Source organism: Cavia porcellus, unplaced genomic scaffold (genome assembly GCF_034190915.1).
Source record: "Cavia porcellus strain 051 isolate PalLab524CR breed Dunkin Hartley unplaced genomic scaffold, mCavPor4.1 scaffold_6, whole genome shotgun sequence".
In the NCBI taxonomy this organism is placed as follows: Eukaryota; Metazoa; Chordata; class Mammalia; order Rodentia; family Caviidae; genus Cavia; species Cavia porcellus.
Window position 1 is genome coordinate 71,004,531 of NW_026947489.1, and position 23,795 is coordinate 71,028,325.

The following is a 23,795-nucleotide window of genomic DNA, read 5'->3' on the forward strand; positions in this document are numbered from 1 at the left end:
AAAATGATGAATTTAATTACAGTAATAGTTTTTTCTCTTAGCCATTCAGGATCTTTTTCATCTTCACTGTCTACTTCCATTTCTTGTGGACGGAGAGGTAAGCAGGTATCACTGTGGAAATACAGACGATTGTGGCCACTACTGTATGTTCGCTGCTGTTCCACTTCTCCATCTTCAGATTCAAGAAATTCCGACATGCTTGCTTTTGTCCGTTTTGGCCTATTGAAAAGAAATGGTGATACAGTCTCTGTACCATCCAACTGTGTCAGTATGAGATCTGCAGTAATTTACAATATGATTATTTTTAAAATTAACCACACAACAGCAGTTGTTGAAACAACTCTCTCCCCAAAATTATTTTCTTTTTGTATCTGATGAGAAACAGATGTATTATATACCAATTTAAACGGAGAGCACTGTTGCACTTATAATCCCAGCACTTGAGGGGCTGAGGATCACCATAAATTCAAGGTCAACCTGAACTACACAGTGGGTCTGTATGTCAAAATGAAACAACACCAACAAAAAACAAAGAAATTTTTTTTCTATTTTTTGAGACAAAGAGTCTTGCTATGTGATTTAAACTGATTCTCACACTCTTAGCAATCCTACTTACTGCCTCAGCTTCTTGAGTGCTGGGATTTAATGCATGTACGGCGATACCTGGCAAAAAAACACTGAAGTTTTAAAGATAAAGTGTTTCTGTGTGTGAAAAATTTAGCAAAACAGAAAAAAATAAAGCTTAATAATGTAAAGGAGTTAAGTATTAGTTTGGGCATGGAATGACAGAAATACACATGTAAACATTTTGTATGGCCAAGTGTAGTAGCACACTTGGGACAGTGAGAAAAAAAAAAAGGATATAAAATTTGAAGCCAGTCTGTAGTTAAACCATGTCTCAAAAGGGAAGAGGCAGAGGGGAAGAAAGGTGAAAGACAGAAAGACAAAGCCAGAGAAAGAGGAAGGACTGGAGATGTGGGTTAGTGGTAAGAGTGCCCCTGGGTTCAATTCCTAGTACTATGAAAAAATCTTGAGGGCCAGGCATTTAGCTTAGTGGCATAAGCACCTGCCTGGCAAGTATGAGGTTGTGAGTTCAAGCCCTGGTATCAAAAAAAAATTTTTTTTTAATGTCAAAGTTATGTACTTAAAAAAAAAAAATTATGTACTCTAACACACGCATATTTACAAAGTAAGAAACCCTGCTACTCCACATAAAAAAACCACCCTAATTTTTTTTTTCAGTTCTACAAGGATAAAACTCTGGGGCAAAGATGTATCTCAGCGGCACAGCAACTGGCAAGCATGAGGCCCTAAATTCAATTCCCAGTATATAAAAAAAAGGGAGATAATTTTAATCTTAGCAGTCAAATCTGCTGCTGTAAATACATCACTGTTGACTGTAAAGCCTAATGGAAAGAGGTACTAAGTACTAACAGTATACCATCATGTACATATTAAGTCAACAGGGATAGAATGCTTTTTTTTTTTTTTTTGGGATAGAAATTTTTTTATCAGTAATAGTACCCCAATAGAATAAATCCCTTTCTTGCAGCTTGCTACCCAGGTATCCACACAGACATTTAGTGGGAGAGTTCTTCAGTATCCCTAACCACTACAGCAGCAGCGAGAAAGTTAAAACTTAGGAAAAAAGCCGAAAAGAAATCAAGTATGGTATAGCATGCTTTAATCACAGCTATTCAGAAGCCTGAGTCAAAGGGACTGCAAGTCTGAAGCCAGCATAGGTAATTTAGCATGAACTTATCTCAACATAACTCAATAAAAAATAAAAAGGAGCCAGGTATAGTGGCACATACCTATAATCCCAGCACTTAGGCAGCTGAGGCAGAAGATTCACAAGTTCCAGGTCAGCATGGGCTACATAGTGAGTTCAATGCTGGTCTATACTACATGGTAGGACCCTGTCTCATAGAAAAAAGGAGGGGCAGAAGCACTTGGGGAATATAAATATAGTTCAGTGCTCCGTGGATTCAATCCTCAATACAAAAAAATGAGAAGAGAAAAAACTGGAAAAATCCCTAGAGCAACAGGCACCTTAGGATATACCATACCACTCCAGGGACTTACCTAATACCGAAATGATTTTTTTTGAACTAGTAATTTTGTCTGGCTTACTGTTTCTCTAACATCATCCAGAAAAGCCAGATAACACATTTTGGTTATATGACCTTTTACCTACCTGCACACAAGAATATGTGTGATAGGTGTTCTCTTTACTGGTCCATTGCGACTAAAAGCAAATCCAGGTTGGCGATGAATATCCTGAGGATTTCCTGCATAGGAGCCATCATAACATTCATTGATAGAAACATCTATCCTAGCACCTTTTGGATGATACTGTAACAAAAATAGCAGGGTTTAAGAAAACATTAATTATCCAACCCTAAATACCATCTCTCCAATCTAATTAAAGAATTTTGTGGGTTTTTTATGTTTTGACAACTAAACTAAACGAGGCATAACATCATGGTGAAAAGTCAGAAGACCTGGAGTAAAAAAAAAGTATGTGTTAAGTTACTGATAGTATTTTTATTAACTTGGTGACTTTATACGATTTATTTTATTATTATTATTATTTTTTTTTTTTTTGGAAGAGAGGGTCTTGCTATGTAGTTCAGGCTGGCCTTGAACTCACTATGTAGCCCAAGCTGGCCTGGAACTTGTGGCAATCCTGCTTCTGCCTCCTAAGTGCTGGGATTATAGGCCTTATCACCATACCTGGCTAAAATTTCTTACCTGGGTACAAATAAAAAAAGTACCCCTAATTTCAAAGACCTGGTATAAGAATTATGTGAGTCAATATAGGTATATTATACAAATATTAAATTATTATTCCAAATATATTTAAACTGAATTACTCACTATAATCCATGTATAAAGTAATTATCAACATACGAAGTACAATTCTTTCAAGGCTTCTTGTATTTCAAGTATATTTCATGTATATTATTGGTAAGAAAACCTACTTACAACATAATTGAAGATAAATCTACTATGGCAGAGCTTAAGATGCTTGAGTAAACTATAAAGCTTGCGGCAGTTCAGAGTGCACCAAGGGCAATGCAGGTCATCTCTTGCTTCAGTCTGTTGTCTTGTGTTGTTGTTATAAAGAAACTAAAAAACAAAAACAGGCCAAGGATTAAAAACACATTAGAGCTACTTTTTTATTTAAATATGTCAAATAATTTCAGATATGTAACAGAAAACTAACTTCATAATCACTTAAAATAGAAGGGTAGGGGCTGGGGATTTAGCTCAGCAGCAAAAGCACCTGCCTTGCAAGCAGGCGGTCGTGAGTTCGATCCCCAGTACCGATAAAAAAATAGTAATAATAAAATAAAATAAAATAAAATAAAATAAAATAGAAGGGTAAGGTATGTTTACCTGATAAAATATTCTTAATTTTTGTCGGTTTTCATTTGATGTATCTTTTTCTTTTCTTGTTTGTAGATCTGTAGTCAATGTTTCTTTAACAGCTGAAAAATATATACTTTTATATTTAATGAAAATATTTGCTTCTAAAAAGTAAAGTATTTAGTCAAAATTATTAAACAATTAAAGAATTACACTTATTTTTTTTTGTTTTGTTTTTGGATTTTTTGAGACGGGGTCTAGCTGTATAGCTCAGACTGGTCTTGAACTCACTGTGTACGTTTACCAGCCTTAAACTTCTACCTTAGCCTCCCAAGTAGGAAGATTACAGGTGTGTGCCACCACACCCTGCCTTGTGATATAACAATTTCTGTTCTAATCCAAAATTGAGGATCACAGAGAAAATCCTCCTAACCTATCATCAGATGTTAAAATCTAATTAGCAGGGACTGGGGATTTAGCTCAGCGGCATAAGCGCCTGCCTTGTAAGCAGGCAGTCGTGAGTTCGATCCCTGGTACCGATAAAAACGAAAAAGTAAAAAAAAAAAAAAAAAAAAAAAATCTAATTAGCAGACTCATTTTCCCCCCTTACCATTTCCTAGCCAAGCATGGTGGTACATGCTTATAATCTCAGCATTCCAGAAGATAATGCAGGGGGAGCACCTCAAGTTCAAGACCAATGTGGGCTACACAGCCCAATTTCCTCTCAAAAACAAAAAAACTGAAATATATAAATCTATGCCAAGCCATTATAAAAAATGAACTTTGCGTAATTATGTAGCCATTGTACTGTTTTTAGCACTTGGAGGGCTTAGTGTAGTTTTCTGGTTGTTACTGTTGAGTTTCTTACAGTGATCATACTCCTTTATACATGCTGGGTAAAGATTCTAACACTGAGGTACATCTCATATTCCCAACTCTTAAGACTGTATTTTATTACTGGTTGTTATATTCCCAGTACCACTTGTGAGCAGGGATCCACTCAGTGCTAGTTTATCAGAAAGTTAAGTAAAAGTCACTACAAACCTAAGAGATTAATCACTATCAGTGATTTTGGTATGTTTCTTTCAGATCCAAGAGAAAACAAGTTATGCACTTTTCTTTCTTTTTTTTCTTTTTCCTTTTTATCGGTACCGGGGATCGAACTCACGCCTGCCTGCTTTACAAGGCAGGTGGTTATGCTGCTGAGCTAAATCTCCAGCCCCCTATGCACTTTTCTTGATACAACTAGCCATCTCATGTGTAATTTTGTATAAAGCTTTTTCTTAATTATGAAGTACTTGTTTGCAGTACACAATGGTTACTTATCATTGGGGAGGGATGTGTACATTTTATTTTCATGCCCTAACCCCTCCTCTCCTTTCCTGCTCATTCCAACAATTGGTCCCCTTCCCATTAATTTCTTTGCAACTTTTTTACGTATTTCAGTCTTTGGTTTTCTGAGAAGTGCCAGATCACAATTCATGTGAGAGATCTTTCCTCAGTTACTTCTTCTCTCTTTATTATAGTAACTTACATGAAATGGGTGTACAGACTGGTCAATGTCAAAAATAACATGTCAAGTCTTCTGCTATCTTTAAGTAAGCAGATAAAAATGCATGGATAATTAGGTTAAGGACAGTGTTCCTCTTAGGCAGATAACAAAATGACAATACACTGCAACTTGGGACTTAAAGCAGACAGCTAATTCCACTTATAAATTTTTTCCTCTTAAAAATGTATTTCAGGGCCAGGGATATAGCTCAGTGGCACAGCCCTGCCCAGCAAGCATGAGGTCATGAGTTCAATTCCCAACATACCCCAACAAAAAAGTATTTCAAAAAGCTGGGAGTAATACTACATGCCTATTATCCCAGCACTCAGAAGGCTGAGGCAAGAGGAATGCTTCAAGTTTGAGGTCAGCCTGGGCTACACAGTGTGTTCAAGACCAGACTGGACTACATGGCAAGATCTCAAAAACAAAAAACAAAATGTATACTTCAGAATTTAACCTTGTAAAATCTAGGTTTTGATGAACCTCATCCAGCCTTACAAAGGTAAAAACACTCAAACATTAAATTCAGTTTTTCAGTGTATTAAAAAGATTGTAGTATTTTTGCTGTAGTATTACGTTAATGTAATTTTCAATGTTATAATGTATTAATGATATTAATAAAGCATAGCTCTAAAGCACTTCATAGTTTCAAATGAAAGCCAGTAAATTTGTGACAAATTTATCCTACAAGACATGGAGATGTACCTATAGATACCACTAGGATATGTAATATAATAAATGGCATAAAAAGTGGCTGTGCTGGCCCATCCTTATAATTCCAGTACTCACAATACAAGCATTTCAGAGGGATTTGTATTTATGTTCAATGAAACATTACTCACAGTAACAAAGAATAAACAGAAAAAAAATGTAACAAGGTGGAGTACATTTATAATCTCAGCACTCGGGGAGCGTGAGGCAGAAGCATACAAATTGAACCTAGCCTAGGTAATGTTATGACTTAGTAAGACCATGCCTCAAAAAATAAAAGGGCTGGGAATACACTTAAGTGGGAGGGCTTGAATCTCCAGTGCTCCAAAACATATATACACATGGGATGCACACAGGCAGGCAGAAACACACACACACACACCCTTACGCACAGGTTAACACACTACATATCATTTTCCTTAATTATCAGAAGAAAAATGAAACACTTAAGACATACCTGACACAAAAGTTTTGGATAAAGAATTATTTATCATTATTACAACATAAAGTTTATACTTAGTATCAGAAAACTCTAATATACCACAGTCATTAATAAGGCAAACAAAATTTCCTGAATAATTATATGCAAATAAATTAATCTAAGTATAAACTCTAAAGTTCTTTTTTTTTTTGTCTTTTTCATTTTTATCGGTACCAAGGATCGAACTCACGACCGCCTGCTTGCAAGGCAGGTGCTTATGCCGCTGAGCTAAATCCCTAGCTCCCAAATTCTAAAGTTCTAAGTCTAAAATCATTATTTTGATAGTTTTTAAAAAAACTTTACCAATAGCTTGTGTAGGTTTGACTGAACCAGGCTTATTTTCTTGATTGAGACTTTCTGAATTTCTAGTGGCCAGTGGCTTGGCGATAGGAGCTGTAGACTTATCATTAGTTTCTCCTGTCCAACGAAGAGTGAACTGCAATGTAGGTCCCTGAGAAAATGTTTCAAATGGAGGCAGCCTCTAAATAACAAAAAACACAAAGAGTAAAAATAATGAAAGAAACTATAGAACAACAAAGCAATCAATCATTACAATAAGTCAACGTGGATTTTATTTAAATCAACACATTCTCCTTAAAAATTCAAAAGTCAATTGATGTTATCAATGATCAGTCAGCAGACACTACCAAAGAGCTCAGGCTATCTACTAGTGGCAAGTACTGATCAACACTACCTGAATTATTGATATGTAGAAACACTGACATAGCACAAACAGATGTTCACTTTTCAAAAAAGTGAGAAATTTGTGTTAGGGATGTGGCTCAATGTTATGGCACTTGCCTAGCATGCTTCAGAGCCCTGGGTTTGATCTTTGATTCCTCAGCAACCCCCCCCCCCCCACACACACCAAAGTAAAAAAGTTTTCATGGAAATCTCATTTTTAAGTAAAATGTCTTGTAATACCAGGGACTGGAACCAAGGATGCTCCAGCAATGAGCTATATTCCTCAATCCTTTTTGAAAAAACATTTTTTTTGAGACAGGGTCTCACTCTGCAGCTCAGGATGGCCTTGAACTCGTAGTGATCCTACTGCCTTAGTCTCCCAAATCCTGGGATTATAGGTATGAGTTTTTTCCCCAATTCTGAGACAGATAGGGTCTTGCTACTGCTCAGGCTGACTTTGATCTTGTGATCATCCTGCCTCAGCCTTCTGAGCTGCTTCAATAAAAGGTGTGTGCCATCCTATACAGCTCAAAATGTATTTAAATGAAAGCAAAACCATAGTATACAAAGTCTGTTAGTTTGCAACCCCTGTTCTTACATAACCAACTAATTTTTCTTTGCAAACTGAGTGATTTCAGCAATTAGTAGTTATCCTTGACTTCTCTCACTGACATTGACTGCCCTTTCATCTGTTCTTTGGTTTTGAAACAAACTATTTGGCTCTATCTTCCTCCACTTTAAATAACTTGTAAGGCAAATTCTCTGTCTCCTTAGTTGCTAGCTAAATTTTAATCATGTACTTTAATCTTTCACCCATCTTCAAAAACAAACCTAAAGTATGATGACCTCCAAATTGGTTTCATATTCACCCTCATTTTTGGGCTGTAATGAGACTGAACCCAGTGCCCAAACTATATGGGGATATAGTTTATCTCCATTTTCTAAATTTGGAGATAAGGTCTCACTAAACTGTCCAGACTAGGTGTTAACCTGTGATCCTACTGCCTCAGGCTTTCAGAGAATTACAGGCATGTTCCATCAAGCCCAGCTTTCTTCATCATTGTATTTGAACTCTAAAGTCACTTTTCTACTTGCCTCCTAAAGATCCTGCCACTTGTTGATCTCAGTATAACCATGAACTGAAAGGTACTTAGAACTAAAAATTTTGGAGTTACATTTGACTCCTATTTCTTTTGTTTCTCTTGTAATTAACAAGTCTTTCTTGAAATAACTTCCTTTAATGATTACAACAAAAACAGGTTTTTACTGCCTTACTAGTATAGTATCTCCTTGCTTCCAAGTTTTACTTCCGAATCCATATTCAGGAGGCCCAATGTTCTCAAGGACTGCTCTCATGTTAGTATCTCATAGAAATGTTCAATGGGCTGTTATTTCAATGCTGCATAAGCCCAGTCCTTCCACATCTTTACTATAACTTTACTTTACTACTAAAGTACAACTTTACTACTAAAAATTACAACTTTAGGGTTAGGAATATAGCTCATGAGTAATGGACCTGCGTCTGATTCCTGGCATTAATACCACTACTACAATTTAATTTTAGACTAAAATGAAGTAAAGGTGTGCTTATATGAACTAGTTTTGATACAGTAAGTCTGTAACTAGGAAATTAAAAAATTTAATGTATGTATGTTTTTTGAGACAGGACGATTTTCCTATGCAGTCCAGGATTCCCTCAAACTTGTGATGATCCTCCTGCCTCATCCTCCAGAATGCTGGGATTACAAGCATGCGTCACACATTTGGCTGTATCTAGGAATTTACCTTATAAAAAAATTTCTAATGCAGAAAAGATACAAGCATATTTGCTACAACATTTCTGAAAATGGAAAAAAAAGAAAAGCTAATTGTCTATTAATCCAGCACTACTTTAGTAAATTTTACATTTATTTAAAAGAACTCTGAAGAATTTAAGTGAAATGTATGCTCCCACTTAAAAAGGTGTCCATTTCATATTGTAATTTCTTAAGCAATAACTCATATATGATCCTTGTTTTCTCATAAATACACTCAACATATTTTAAGAAATTTAAATTTAAAACATAAACTAGTAACTGAAAAAAATCAAAACATAGGTATAAATAAATTACACTAGGTATAATCTCATCACCCAGCATTAACCACTATTATCATTGATTTTAGAAAAAGAGGGCTCGTATACAAGTTAATAAAAATTCTAGCACTCTTGTTAAACTACCATCCTTTTTAATGACTGTATTTTTAGTTTTAAGATGTTTCCAGTTTTTCAACAATTTAAAAATTGAGATTTGCTATTTACATTTTACACTTGACCAAATATTACTGAAATTATAAGACTAGTATACAAGTTCTGCCCTTCATTGAGCTCAAACCAACATATGCTCGCATATGAGTACTTACTGAGAGTACTCATTCTTCCACTCTCAAAACTACAAATGGCCAATCATTCTAATCTTTGTCAAACTAGTAGTCAAAAGTAGTTTTGCTTTGGTTTGTGTGTCTCTGAAAACTAAGGCTGGATATTTTCATAGAAGTTTTCTAGTCACATGCATTTGTTAAAAATTTCATGTAAATTCCATGTTACTTCACTGTTCTTTACTCACTTTCTTTACTACTTTTTTCAGGGAGTGTGCTGCGCATTGAATCCGGGTCCTCAAACATACCAAGCATGCATACCCCACCCCAGAAACATACTTCAACCCTTTTCTTACTGTTTTGTAAAACTCAAAATATTGTGGTACATCAAATATTTTCACCCAGTTCATCATGTTTTGATGGGAACTAAACTCAGGGCATGCTAAGCAAGTGCTCTACTATTCAGCTATAGAACCAGCTCCATTTCTTTTTTTCTTTTTTGTCTTTTTCCTTTTTATCGGTACCAAGGATCGAACTCACGACTGCCTGCTTGCAAGGCAGGTGCTTATGCCGCTGAGCTAAATCTCCAGCCCCTCCATTTCTATTTTTAACCTGGATTTCTATTGTATACAAACCATTACTTAAGTCAGGCATTTTTACTTTGTGCTTTTCGGCTTTTGCACCATCCTTATAAAGGTATTCTTCACCACAGAATTCATTAATATTCACCTGGATTTTTTTCTGAAGTTATGGAATGTTAATGTCTAACTTCATGTATATAAGCCTTCTGGTCTAAGTTTATTTTCAAATGGTTAGAGATCAGTTCTGTCACAATGAGTAGTATATGTTTCCTGAAAAGATCTGTACCACCTTAATTGAGAAGTAAATCTCAAATATATATGAAACTACTGCAGTAGTCATGTTTCAGTCATTGTCTAGTTTTATGATTACATTATACAGTTTCAGTTCTTTTAACTTCATGATATATTCTACTTCCTGTAAGTACATTTTCCAAAATTTTCTTTAGCATTATTACACATTACTAGATTAATTTGGTGCTAATATTTAGGCTTTTAACATTTCTTCTGAGATTCTGTTTGTAATATACTGATCTGTTTAGAAATAACTGACACTGTTATATTTTGTTCAGTCTGGCTAACCAAGAAATATATGTGCATTACTCTTTATACAGACTTGCTGATAAATTTATTATTAATCACATTTTTTTTTTTTTTTTTTTGTCTTTTTTGAGACAGGGTCTCACTATGCAGTTCAGGCTGGCCTTGAGCTTACTTTGTAGCCCAGGCTGGTCTCAAACTGGCAACGATCCTCCCCCCTCAGCCTTCCTAGTGCTGGGATTATAGGCATGAGCCACCACACCCGGCTCTACTAATCACATGTTATCTGCTGTTACTATGAATGAGATTTTTGGGGGTGGGCACCAGGATTTGAACTCAGGACCTCGCACTTGCCAGGCAGGTGCTGCACGACTGAGCTGTATCCCTGGCCCCCTATGAATGAGATTTAAAATAGCAGTTAACATTTATTGAGCACTTATTGTAATGCCAGGCACAACACTAGAAGTATTTTACTCTTTATCATTTAATCCATCAACTCTACCCCTCATTTCACAGATAATAAAACTGAGACTTGCCAAATGCCACAGAGTTAGAAGTAGAGATTTGAGTCAGGCAGACTGGCTCTATGAACAATGTCTTCCATGAAATACTCTTGACTACATCATTTTACTTGAGATTTTTAAAGTATTTAAAGAATTCTACTTTCATCATGAATTTGCATTTGGGGGAAAAACATCAATCAAAAGTGGGAGTTCATAACTATTAACATGCTCCGCCTTCTAAGTAGTCCATACCTTCCCATCAAGAATAGTCTCCCATGTTGCTCTTTTCTTGCTTATTGGACATTCTTCCATTTCCTGCATGGCTACTTCATATTCCCCATCTAAAAGCTGTAAACGCCTGTTAGACAAACACATACACTTTAAAGTAACCTATGTATTATTATAAATACACAAACTCTACATTTTTAGATTTACACTAAAAAGCATTTATTAAATCTATGAACTAGCTTACATACCCAACAGGATTTTAAATTATAGCTATATTCCAGCTCTAAAAAAAAGGAATTTTATTGATATTAACTATGTAACTAAACAATTCCTTCAGGACTATAGCTACCTAGATATAACTTTAGATATTTACATACAGTATGCCTAACGTCTCGAACCCTTTTAAATTTTAAACGTATAAGTATAAAGCATGTGTGCACACTTTATACTTTTAAAGATAGGACAACAGTGTTGTAATATTTGCCTGAGGGAATCACTAATTATTATACTTTTTATTTGTAACTACTATAAATGTTTGAGCTAGAATTCTTTCCTTTTAAACTTTCCCAGTAAACTAATTAATGATTATAATGATGAATCTGATAACCATAGAAACCTGTGGGCATCTGGCACATATAGGTGCTCAATAAATACTTCATAGTTGGGTGAAAAGATGAAATATTGATTGAAGTATCAGTTAAATTATACTCATATGGCTTAGTTTATGTACATTTAAGTATATGCAAATAATTTATATAATTGTTTCCACATCTTTAAACATTACTAGCAACTACTAAAGTGCTATTCTTCTGCCATACTCAGTAATTCATCACCATTCCCAGTAAGAATCAGGCCTCTCTGAGCTAGGGAAGTAGCTCAGTGGTGAGTGCTTACAAGCAAGCAAGCAAGCAAGCAAGCAAGCAAAGGAGAGATAGAGACAGAGATTTACTAAGTGCTTACTATCAGTCAGGCACTATACCACAGACTTTACATGGCTCATTTAATCTATCTTTATGATGTACATGCTTCTATTCTATTTCCAGAAAAGAAGCAGTAAGTTGCCTTAAGTAGCTAGATCTAGTAAGTAAACTCAGGTATTACTGAAACTCTAACCAAAGTGATTCTTTAGAAGTTTTACCTTTTCCATATCCTGTACTATTTATGCTTAGTCTGCTTCCACAGAGTATCAGTCAGGTAAATTAATTTTCTTTTTTAAAAAACGTTATTTATTTAAATAGGCAACCCAGTCAAATACTTCAGTTAATTTGCTTCTCTTGTGCTTCAACATGGCTATATATTTCATTTTATTATTCATTCATTTGATAGCTACAATCCCATGTACTCTCCAACCTGTAATGTATGAGGAAGCCTTGCCCTCACAGCCTCATGAACAGTGCTTATCATGTTTTTTGATTTTTCAATCTGATAACTGAAAAAATAACATCGCAGTATATCTTAAATTCAGATGTATTAACTTTCAAACTTTAAGAACCACACATTACTTCTTTCTATTATCTTTACTGTATCCTTTGTTTATTCTGTTGGGCTGTAACTTTTCAAAAAAATTCTTAAGTGTTACCTGGGATTGAGCCCAGAACTTTGTGCATGATAGGTAAGTACTTGATCACTAAGCTATGTCTTCAGCCTTTTCTTCTTCAATTTTAACAAGAGAGTCTCTAAATTGCCCAATCTGTCCTTGCAATCTTCCTATCTCCATCTCGGGTAGTCAGCATTACAAATATGTGCCACTGTGCCCAGCAGGTTATAATCCTTTTGAATTTTACTATCCTTTTATATTAGGGGAATAAGATCTTTAAATATGAGTTGCAAACAAGTGCCGCCCAATTTGTTTCCCCTCTTCCCCAACATTTTTTGAGTCAACAACTCAAAAAACGACTGTTGGCCAGCCTAGTCCCTCTGGCCTTGACATCTGGGCTTAAGTGGTCCTCCCATCTCTGCCTCCTAGTGGCTGGGTCCTCAGTAAGGTGCCCTGCTGTGATTCTTACTTTCACTTTGGCTAGAATGGCTTTTTGTTTTTTGAAGAAGTTTTGGGTTTTCATTTTACTCTATTTTGATACCTTATTGCTTTTGAATTTGTTCTTTCTTTATAAATAATACTCCCTCACTAAAACAAAATGAGGGCTCCTGAAAGAAATCTCAAACTGATTATGTTGGCTCGTTTGTATTCCAGCACTTTTAAGGCTGAGGCTTAGGCTGGGAGGACTGCTGCAAGTTTGAGACCAGCCTGGGGCTACACAGTAAGTTCAAGGCAAACACGAACAACATAAGACCCTGTTAACAAAAAAAAAAAAAAAAAAAAAGGAGGATAAAGGGTAAGGAAAGGAAAAGAAGAAAAAGGAGGTGGCAAAGGAGAAATACTAACAATAACAGTCCCAGAACAACGATATGAAAAGGAGAAGGTAAAATAAGGGAACAAATCAAGAGAAAAAAAAATCTAAGAGCCCATTGAAAGGGCTCTCCTTGACTAAATCTAGGGTAATTTGACAATTAAAATGCATTAACAACTAAAAAACAAAAAGCAACAACAAAAATGTATTAATAACACTAATAAACTAATAAGTTAAAAATAGAATTTACCAACCCACATGGTAAACAGTTTAGAATCATTAACAGATATTAATGGTTTCTGACACAAGTGAAAAAGATCCTGGAAGAGGATGCATAAAAGGTTCTTGTACTATCAGAGATTGTATTAGTTAACAAACAGGGGGAAAGTACTATTAAAATAAGACTGTATCTACCACCTTAACCAAATGACCAAGCCTAGTATTACCTCTGGATCTGTGATGTAGCACACAAAAGACACATCACTTACTAGTATCTATGAAAAACACTGAAACTGAATCTAATCATGAAGATGTAAAAGGACAAGTCCACATTGAGTTATAATGTGCAAATACAGGCCTGTACTTTAAAAGCTACAGTAGGTTTTAGTGGCACATGCCTGTAAGTATAGTCCTAGCTACTTTGGAAGTAGAGGCAAGACAATCACTTGAGTAAAATGAGTTCAGCCTGCCTAACACAGTAAGCCCTTGTCTTTAAAAAAAAAAAAAAAAAATCGAGGTATAAAGGCTATAAAACTGTAATCTCAGGCCTGTGGGAAGCTGAGGCAGTCAGCCTGGGCAACTTAGCTAGACTTTGTCTAGCTAGAATTATTTAAAAAAGGCTAGAATTATAGCTGAGTGTGAAGATCCTGAGATCAATCCCCAATATCTCCAAAACAAAACCAAAAAAAATTAAGAAAACTATTTCAATTGAAGGAGAATGGACAAGTAGGACATTATTGGTGTCAAACTGGGAGATAGTATCATTTTTATTTATATGCTAATGTCCCTAAGTACAGTATGATAGATGTGAAAATGCAAGAAAATATCCTTTTTCTTTGAAGATACATGCATAAATGTGAGTAAAGAGATACGAAGTAGTCTAAACTTTCAAATGGTTCAACATAAAACATACCCTCAAGGAATAAAGCAGATGTAGCAAAATATTATCTAGGTGAAGGATATGTAATGTTAAACATATTGCTTCTTTACTATTTCTATAGATTTGAAAACTTTCAAAAGACAGGGAAAAATTCTTAAGTTTTTTAAAATAGTAAAATAATCTTTATAAAAGGAGTATATGAACACATATGTGAGGGAGAAAAAAGAAAAAAAGAGTATATAACAAACCCCCTCCTCTTGTTGCCTAAAATAGAACATTTAACAGTATCAATGAATCCAGTATGTCTCAACCTATTTGCTTACATATAGACGTAATCAGTATTTTCTAATATATAACCCGGATTGGTCTCAAACTTCCAACAATTCTCCTGTCTCAGCCTCCCACGTGCTAGGATGACAGCCATGTGCCACCACACCCAGCCTTCTTTTTTTATTCTATTTAAATCTTTGATCTACATTCAAATTTCTGACTAAAAATACCTTTACTGGTTTCTGTTACTAACATTAAGTGACATTAGATTATATATTATTTCAACTTTTTTTTTTTTTTTTTTTTTTAAATCGGTATTAGGGATCTAACTCAGGACTGCCTGCTTGCAAGGCAGGCACTTATTCCGCTAAGCTAAATCCCCAGCCCCTAGATTATATATTCTAAGACAAGATGATAGTTGAAAATCTCTCATTGGGGCTGGAGATTTAACTCAGCAGCGTAAGCGCCTGCCTTGCAAGCAGGCAGTTGTGAGTTCAATCCCCAGTACCGATAAAAAAGAAAAAGACTACAAAAAAAGTAAAAAAAAAAAAAAAAAAAGAAAAAGAAAATCTCTCATTATTTTTAATCACCTTTTTATTAAGAGCTTTCCATCTTTTTCCACCCGGCTGTTTACAAATGATTACGTATCAATCTAGTACATTTTTAAAACAGGAGGAATGGCCCAGTTATTTTTCTTGATTCTTTCTTATATGTGACTAACAGTGAAAAACTGCATTGATGACATGAGTACCGGTTTTCATTGTCTCCCTGTGCTGAATGCACATATTGCCACAAGATGATGATTATATATAATTTTTTCTTTTTTCTTTTTTTTTGTCTTTTTTCCTTTTTATCGGTACTGGGGATCGAACTCACGACTGCCTGCTTGCAAGGCAGGCGCTTATGCCGCTGAGCTAAATCCCCAGCCCCTTGTAATTTTTTCTTAACTTTAGTAAACACATAACCGTAAGATTTGCGCAGGATCCATGTCATTCAAGACAGCTCAAATATTACCTCTTTACAGAGATTTTCTCTATAAATAGTAACCATTTATTCTCTTTTATTTTTCTTTATGGCACTCACCACTAAGTGACATTAGTTGGTATTTCTGTGGAATGATATATAGCCAATATCAAAAGTTAAGTACTGCGAAGGCAGGGACTTTGTTGCCTTTCTACTATGCACAACAATGTCTGACTAAGAGCAGACACTCAGAATATATACTTGCCAAATCTAAACCAAGTAGTTCAACTGTTCTTTTTCTATGTGATAAAATATTCAGTATTTGCAAAAATTTCCTTATTTGTAACAAAAACAAATACAAAGAAACAATTGCATCACCACTGTACTCCACTGCAGAATGAAAACATTTCTAGGACATTATGGAAGTCTTGCTTGTCCATCAATATTACCTGTTTTTATCAAATACTGTCATTTGTGCAACAAATGTCTTTTCCCCATCTTCACGATTTCGTTTTCTTCTGGCTGGAAGTTCTTCATTAACATCTATATTTAAAAAATATTTCTCATAAATCAATTATTCAAACAAAAATGTGCTAGTTATGATATATGATCCCTTAACATAAAACATGCTTTTACCTTAAATGAAATACAAATTACAATGAAGTTACAATATAATGTTCAGACCATACCTGTTTCAATCCCATGTTTTCGCTGTATATGTATATCCTTTGTTTTCTGACATTCATCAACAATATCCCTACATCTTTGCTAGGAAAATTCCTTACCGACTATTCCTTTTTAAAGAACTTCAAAGAAAATTTAGAAACTTTAAAAAATTATTCTCCTAACATGCTTCTCCACTGAACTTTACCTATGTATCTGCTATAGCATTCATCATTTCATTACAACTATTTATTTCATGTCTATGTCCCTAGGTAGTGAGCCTCTGAAGAACAGGATTGGATGATTTAATCATCTTTATATCCTTGCCATCTGTATGTTAGTTGAACAATTACTTCACAGATGAATTCAGAATTGGTGAAAGTTTAGAGGGATTAGGGGGTGTCAATATCTGAAAAGTGTAATACGATGTTCACATTCAAGTTGGATGCAGTAATGTGCACCTATGGTCCAAACACTTTGGGATAAGATGGTCACTTGAGTCCAGGAGTTAGAGCACAGCAATGATCAATCTCAGGTAGAGCAGGATAGGGGAGGGCAGGAAAACAACACAATTAGGTCTAAGTGCTCAGCAGACAGATGTTTTCTGTAAGAACCTTTCAATTGTTTTTGCTTGAAATTTTTATAACAAAATGACAGAAGCCAGCTGCAGCAGAGGACAACAATAGTCCCAGCAATTCAGAAGGCTGAGGCAAAAAGACCACTTGAATTCAGGAGTTAAAGAGTCCAATGTGGGAAACAGTGAGACCCAAACTCAAAACAACAAAATAAAACCAAAATAAATTACAACAAAGAGAAAGTTGAAGGATGAACTCATTGTTTGCTAATAGGTAAGTAAGATGGACTTTGGAAAGACAAGACTTTAAAATAACTCAAAAAGAAACTATGAAGGAACACTGGTTTTTCTGGGCATGGTAGTGCATGCCTGTAATCCCAACACTTGGTAGGCTAAGGCTGAAAGATGGTTGCAAGTTCGAGACCAGCCTGAACTACAAAGTAAGCACGAGACCAGCTTGAACTGCATAAAGAGACCCTGTGTCAAAAAAACAAGAACAAAAACAAAAAAACAAAGAATCATTGGTTTAATCATTTTCATTGACTACTTCAATCTCCAATGATAAATAAAAGAAAATCTAGTTAAACTATTGAAATAAAAATTACCAATATTTTCATTGGTTTCTCCATTAATCATTCCATTAAATTCTCTTCTTCCTGGACGAGTCACTCTAAACAGCAATGAGTAAGACTTCACCATATGGCTGTTACTAGGCTCAAATTCATTACTGGAAACTGCAAGGGACGGGAAATTTCCAGGTTTTGTCTGATTGAGGTCAGGATTCAAAGGCACCTGCTTTTTACCTGTGGGAACTTGCCTTATTGGACAACTCACATCCTGCAAAAGTAAAGATTATTAAATTACATTTACATGTAAGCATATCGACAACATTTTTTATTACAGCTTTAAGAAACACAGAATAAGCCATTATTACCAAATGGTATATTAAAATAATTATCACTGTAAGCCAGAGTGACCTGGGCATGACAATGCACAACTGTAATCTCAGAAGTCTGGGAGGCCAAGGTGGAAAAATTCCAAACTGAAGCCCAGCCTAGGCAATTTAGCGAAGTCCTGTCTCAAAATAAAAAATAAAAAATAACTCAGTGCAAAGGCCCTACTTCAATCCCCAGAAACATTATTTAACAACAAAAAAAATCCTATTTCTAAATACTGTAAAGCAAAAATGAAAATATGGAACAACTGTATTCTGTTAAATTAGCTGAGGAATATAATGAAAAATTCAATGGGTACAGTGCTTGCCTAGCATGTACAAGGCCTTGAGCTAAATCCCCACAGAGACACAAAATTATCTTTCTTCAAATATTCAATTCATCTAACATTTCTGTTCAATTTTCTTTTTTTGTTTTTTCAATTTTCTATTTTAACACAGTAAGTGATAAGGACCACTAGAAATGAAACATGTTCATAACTTCTTGATTAACATTATGACATAGTAAACTCATATGTTTAAATCTGTTAAGAGGGACATTAACCACTTTTTAAATAATGTTTTATTACAGCATACATCAGGGGAAAAACTGAAAGATGGAGAGGACCTTTGTAAGAAGGGAGTATCAAATGTTCTTTTTTTTTTTTTTTTGGTCTTTTTGAGACAGTTTCGCTATGTAGTCCAGGATAACACTGAGCTCACTTTGTAGCCCAGGCCAGTCATGAACTCAGAACGATCTTCCTGCCTCAGCCTCCTGAGTGCTGGGATTACAGGTGTGTGCCACCATGCTTGGCTCAAATGTTCCTTTTTAAATGTACGCTTATGGTCTAAATATTCAAGAAAAAAGTACATTAAAACTTGAAAATTCCTACTCTACAAAACACTGTAAAACGTGAAATGTTGTTTCACCTCTAAACGCTTACACTCCAGTAATACTAGGAATTGAGGTTGTGTATATTCTTCCATGAACACATTTACTTTGTTTTTGAAACACAAAAAGTGTTTCAAAGGATGGTTATGTTCATATTTACCTTATGTCTAATATCTTTTGAAGAATTTACTCCTTATCATAAATTGTGTGGGGATTAGGAGTGCATAGTGTGAGGAGCAGGAGTACTTCATAACTCTTTCTATTCTTTCGACAGTCTTGCTAAGTAGTTCAAACTTGCCTTGAACTCATTGTGAAATCAATTCTGAACTCAAACTCAAAATCCTCCTGCTTCAGCCTCCCAAGTGCTGGGATTACAGGCTTGTGCAACCACAACCAGCTCAAAATAATTTTAAAATACAGTTACATTGCTGCCTTCTATCATGTTAGTACACTCCCAACCAATGATGTAGCATTTTCCCAAGCCCTTAATTCATTTTAATATGTTCAGAGAAGACTGCCAATAGGAATCTATATATACGTCAGTTCTTGCTCTTTTTTTAAAAAGAGATTCAAGGCTTTGAAGCTACCTAAACTACATTTGTTGGTTTTGATGGGTTGCTCAGCAAACAACCATTATGACATTTATTTCTATGGTGAAATGGTTTCATCTTCTAAATAAAAAATTTGAAGCAATGAATTAATAATTTAATGGCTGGTAACAGTGACAATACAAATTTTTTTTTGCCTGAGAGTGACATTAAAAGAAATCATCCTTTTGGGAAAACCCCTCTTTTGTAGCCCTTATCTAAAATTTTAATGGGTACTAGGTACTAAAGGCCAAGACAGCAAACCTTTTAGCGCTTTCAATATATAAACAGCCTGCTGTAGCACACTGTCCACAGAATTCGCCACCACAGACCTACAGAATAAGCTAATAAACTGAGATGACAGGAAAAAAGCTGAATTTATGTCATAAAATAATAAAACTGAACCAGATGTGGTGGCACAATGCTTGTAATCCCAGCACTCAGGAAGCTGAGACAGGAGATTATAGTGAGTTCAGGCCCAGCCTGGGTTATATAAGCAAGTTCAAGGCCAGCCTGGACTATATAGGGAAATTCTGTCTCAATAAACAAACAAACAAAAATAAAACAAAACTTTCTTTCATTTTCAGGCTCTAATAAAGTTTTGTACAGATCCTTAATCAGACCTAGGGGGAAAAAAAAAAAGAGTAGGAAAAAATAAATATAGGGAAAGATGGCAAGAGATGACTAGTGTTCAAATTTAGCCAAGCCAAGGACATAACTTCTAACTTACTGAGGTTTACAATCTGCTTTTCAACCAGGTGTGATGATGGTGCATTCTCAAGGCTGAGGCAGAAGGGCTGCCCTGAATTCAAGGCCAGCCTTGGCTATACAACAAGACCCCGCCTCCAACAACAACGACGACAACAAGAACACAATAACCACCACCACCACCACCACCACCACAGCCTTTAATCTGATCAAGGGTAGTGCAATCCTAGTGCCTTGAGGGGCTGAGACAAGAGGACAGAAAATTTGAGTCCAGTCTGAATAATTTAGTTATTCAGAGAGAAAAAGTTAACGGACCTATAAAAGATAAACTACAACTTGGGTAAAATGGCATATACCTGCTACCCCACCACTGTGGGAAGCTAAGGAAGGAGGATGACCAGTTTAGATCACACCTGAGGAATTTAGCAAATCCCTGTCTCAAAAAATTTTAAAAGTGGTGGGGGTGTTATTTAGTGCAAAGACCTTGGGTTCAATGCATAGTACAATAACAGTAACAACAACAAAGGCTTTAAAATCCAGGATATATGCATCAACATGTTAAATTCAGGAAATTATTGCACCTAATCTACCAGCATCATTTTATACATTACCTTTCTTTTTTTGTGGCAAACTTTGACAAGCAGGACTTCCAAGGTAACAGAATTTTGTTCATTTTCTGAGTTTTGCGAAGGCTTATCTAAATAGAAAACCAATACCTTAAGGTTTATTTTACAAACTATAAACACATTATCTGTTTTTCTAGTCTGGAGATTTCAAATAATAAATACTTCCTATAATAAAGACATCAGAAGTTTATTTATTTTTCCCTACAGCTCTTCCAATTTTGTTTTGTTTTTTTGAGACAGGGTCACACTGTATAGTTCAGGCTAACCTTGAGCTTATTACCATAGCCCAGGTTAGCCTCAAATTTGCAGTGAACCTGCTGCCTCAGACTCCTGAGTGCTGGGATTAAAGGCATGTGCCACCATGCCTGGCTCGGATTATTTCTGATTTGAAGATTTAATATTTATGATAATACAAGAAGGTCCTAGATATCTACCCACTGCCCTCCAACAAAACTCTTCTAAACCAAATAATGTTGCTAAACACTTGCTAAGCGCTTGCTAAGCGCTTATGCCACTGAGCTAAACCTCCAGCCCCATTAAAGATAAATTTAAGCTGAATGACTACTATACATGTTTGATTATGAATACAAACTGATATTAAGAAGTTCTTGATTTGACTACCAATTTGAGTACAGATTAAAACAATGCAAAAAATATTAAGTACTGTAAAAGAGGGTAAAATTTGGGGGGGCCCTTTCCTCAAAATTTCTCTCAAGTCTCAATGGGTTAGCAAAAATCTAGTTATTGGGGCTGGGGGTTTAGCTCAGCAGCGTAAGCACCTGCCTTGCAAGCAGGCAGTCGTGAGTTCAATCCCCAGTACCGATAAAAAGGAAAAAAGGCCAAAAGAAAAAAAAAAAAAATCTAGTTATTATTTACTATTTAGGGGAATACTTTCCCTGATAAAAAAAATTTAGAGATTTTAGTTCTGCATATCACAGCCTACATTTTCTATAGCAATAAATTAAGAGATTCACAAATTAAGGTTCCAGAGTACTCCTCTATAATTTGCTTGTGTTTAAAGTCCCAAAGGTGTATAGTTAGATACTAAGTGTTTAACAGATTAATCTATCAACATAAACAAAATAAAGTAAGTTTTCTTCAGATGGTCCTTTCACCTTTCAGCACTGGAACAGAATCAAGGGCCTTCCCATTGATGTAATTAAATTCTCCAAATTATTTTTACTTTTTATTTTCAGATAAAGTCTCCACAAGTTGCTCAACTGCCCAGGATAGTTTTCAACTTGTGAACCCACTCCAGACAACTGAGACCTGTTTCCCTGCTCTGCCTGCCAAAAACTCAACTTGGGAGGCTGAAATACAGCTGCCTCCAGTTCATCTTAATGGCCAGCCTGGGATACATAATGAGTTAGGCTAACTTAAACCCAGCACTTGGGAGGCTGAGGCAAGAGAAACATCGTGAAATGGAAGTCAGCCTGGGCTACAGAAGCAAGTTCAAGGCCAGCCCATACTACATAGTCAAACCCTGCTTTAAAAAGACAAACAAACAAACAAACCACAAAAAACAAATGATGAGACTGTCTCAAAAAACCAAAAAATAAATAAAAAGGGGCTGTGCTCAGTGTGAAGCATTGAATTTAGTGTTCATACTGAAAGGAAAACATAATAATCTTACACAGGATACATGGGTAAATATGTCTGGATTAGTTTCTTTGGAAATTATAGGCAGTATAAAATCATTTTAAAATGGCAAAGAAGGCCTGTTATGGTGGCACATGCCTGTAATTCCAGTACTTAGTAGGCTGAGGCAAGAAGATCATAATGAGTTCAAGGCCAATATGGGGGATGCTACATAGTTTTCAAAGTTAGCCTGAACTATACAGTGAGATGTTCTTAAAAAAAAAAGTAACAAGACTTGTAACAATATTCAGCGTGAAGATATCCTTTGTAATCCCTATATATTCACTCTAAGCTCTTTTAAGTATTGATAACAATACTTCATTTAAAATAAGCTCTTCATTTAAAATAAAAATCCCATGTATTATGAATCTCTTTTTCTTGTTTTGTGTTTTTGAAACATGGTCTTGTTATATGTAGCTCAGCCTGGTCTCACTCAAGATCCTACTGTAAGAACTTCCCTAGTGCTGGAATTACAGGGGGCACTACCACTCCTTCATTTAATTTTAGGGATGTTCATGTTGGTTTTCTATTTTTATTTCTTTAAAAATTACTTCTTTATTTTTAAAAAATCCCACAAATTACCTTAAACAAACAAGAGAGGCAATCATACATAAGCTTCTAACTTCCAGTCATTTGAAAGTTAAAATGAAAAATTATTTTCAGGAAATGAACCTATTAACAGTTTACTTTCTCATTTATTTTAACATGAGGAAAAATATAAAATCATGAAGTGAATCTGAGAAATTTTTAAACATTAAATCTTTTTTTTTCCATACAGACAGAAGAAAAGTCCAGTCAGACTGCTTTTTAAACTCAATTACTTCACTTTTTCTTTTTGTTTCTTCTCCCTATTTTTGAGACAAGGTCTTACTACATAGTTCAGGCTGGCCTGTGAACTCATTTAGTTCATGTGGGCCTCCGCATCCTTAGTGCTGGGATTATAAGTGAGTGACACCACACCCCACATTTTTACGTTTTAAATCCCTGCAAACAAAGGGCTAATGAACTTATAAAATTCAAATTATAAACTAAGTATGGTGGCACTCGCCTACAATCCCAACACTGATGCAGTAAGATGGCAAATTTGGGTCCCACCTAGGCAATTTAGCAAGACCCAGTCTCATAATAGCAACAACAACAACAATAATAAACAAATAAAAAAGACAGGATGTACCCTCAGTACAAAGGCCCTAGTCTCAATTTCCAGCACCACCACCACCACCACCAGAAAAAAAAGTCAAATTATAGCTAGGTGTGGTTGTGCTAGGAAGGCCAAAGAGGAGAATTTCAAGTGCTTGAGCAACTTGCCAAGACCCTCCCCTAAAATAAAAGAACAAATGATGGGGATGCACCTCAGTGTGAAAGCCCTTAGCTACAGTCCCAATATCACCAAAAGTCAAAGTATTGGTCAATATACTTCCTGGTATTACCTCCTCCTAAAAAGAAGTACTAAAAAATACCAAATATAGATGATTTAAAACAAGCATTCCAG

The 23,795-nt window shown here is 35.4% G+C and overlaps 1 protein-coding gene across 2 annotated transcripts in view; it reads right to left on the reverse strand.

Moving 5' to 3' along the window:
- Suz12 (SUZ12 polycomb repressive complex 2 subunit) overlaps positions 1-23,795 on the reverse strand; it is a 48,590-nt gene that overhangs the window by 4,409 nt on the left and 20,386 nt on the right. For both annotated transcript variants that reach the window (XM_003469626.5, XM_003469625.5), the window contains 9 exons: positions 20,651-20,736; positions 17,527-17,758; positions 16,134-16,227; positions 11,029-11,134; positions 6,420-6,597; positions 3,403-3,494; positions 2,989-3,132; positions 2,198-2,355; positions 21-219 (listed from right to left, as the gene is read on the reverse strand). In XM_003469626.5, coding sequence (XP_003469674.2) covers positions 21-219; positions 2,198-2,355; positions 2,989-3,132; positions 3,403-3,494; positions 6,420-6,597; positions 11,029-11,134; positions 16,134-16,227; positions 17,527-17,758; positions 20,651-20,736 — 1,289 coding nt within the window. The remainder of the gene's footprint in view (positions 1-20; positions 220-2,197; positions 2,356-2,988; positions 3,133-3,402; positions 3,495-6,419; positions 6,598-11,028; positions 11,135-16,133; positions 16,228-17,526; positions 17,759-20,650; positions 20,737-23,795) is intronic.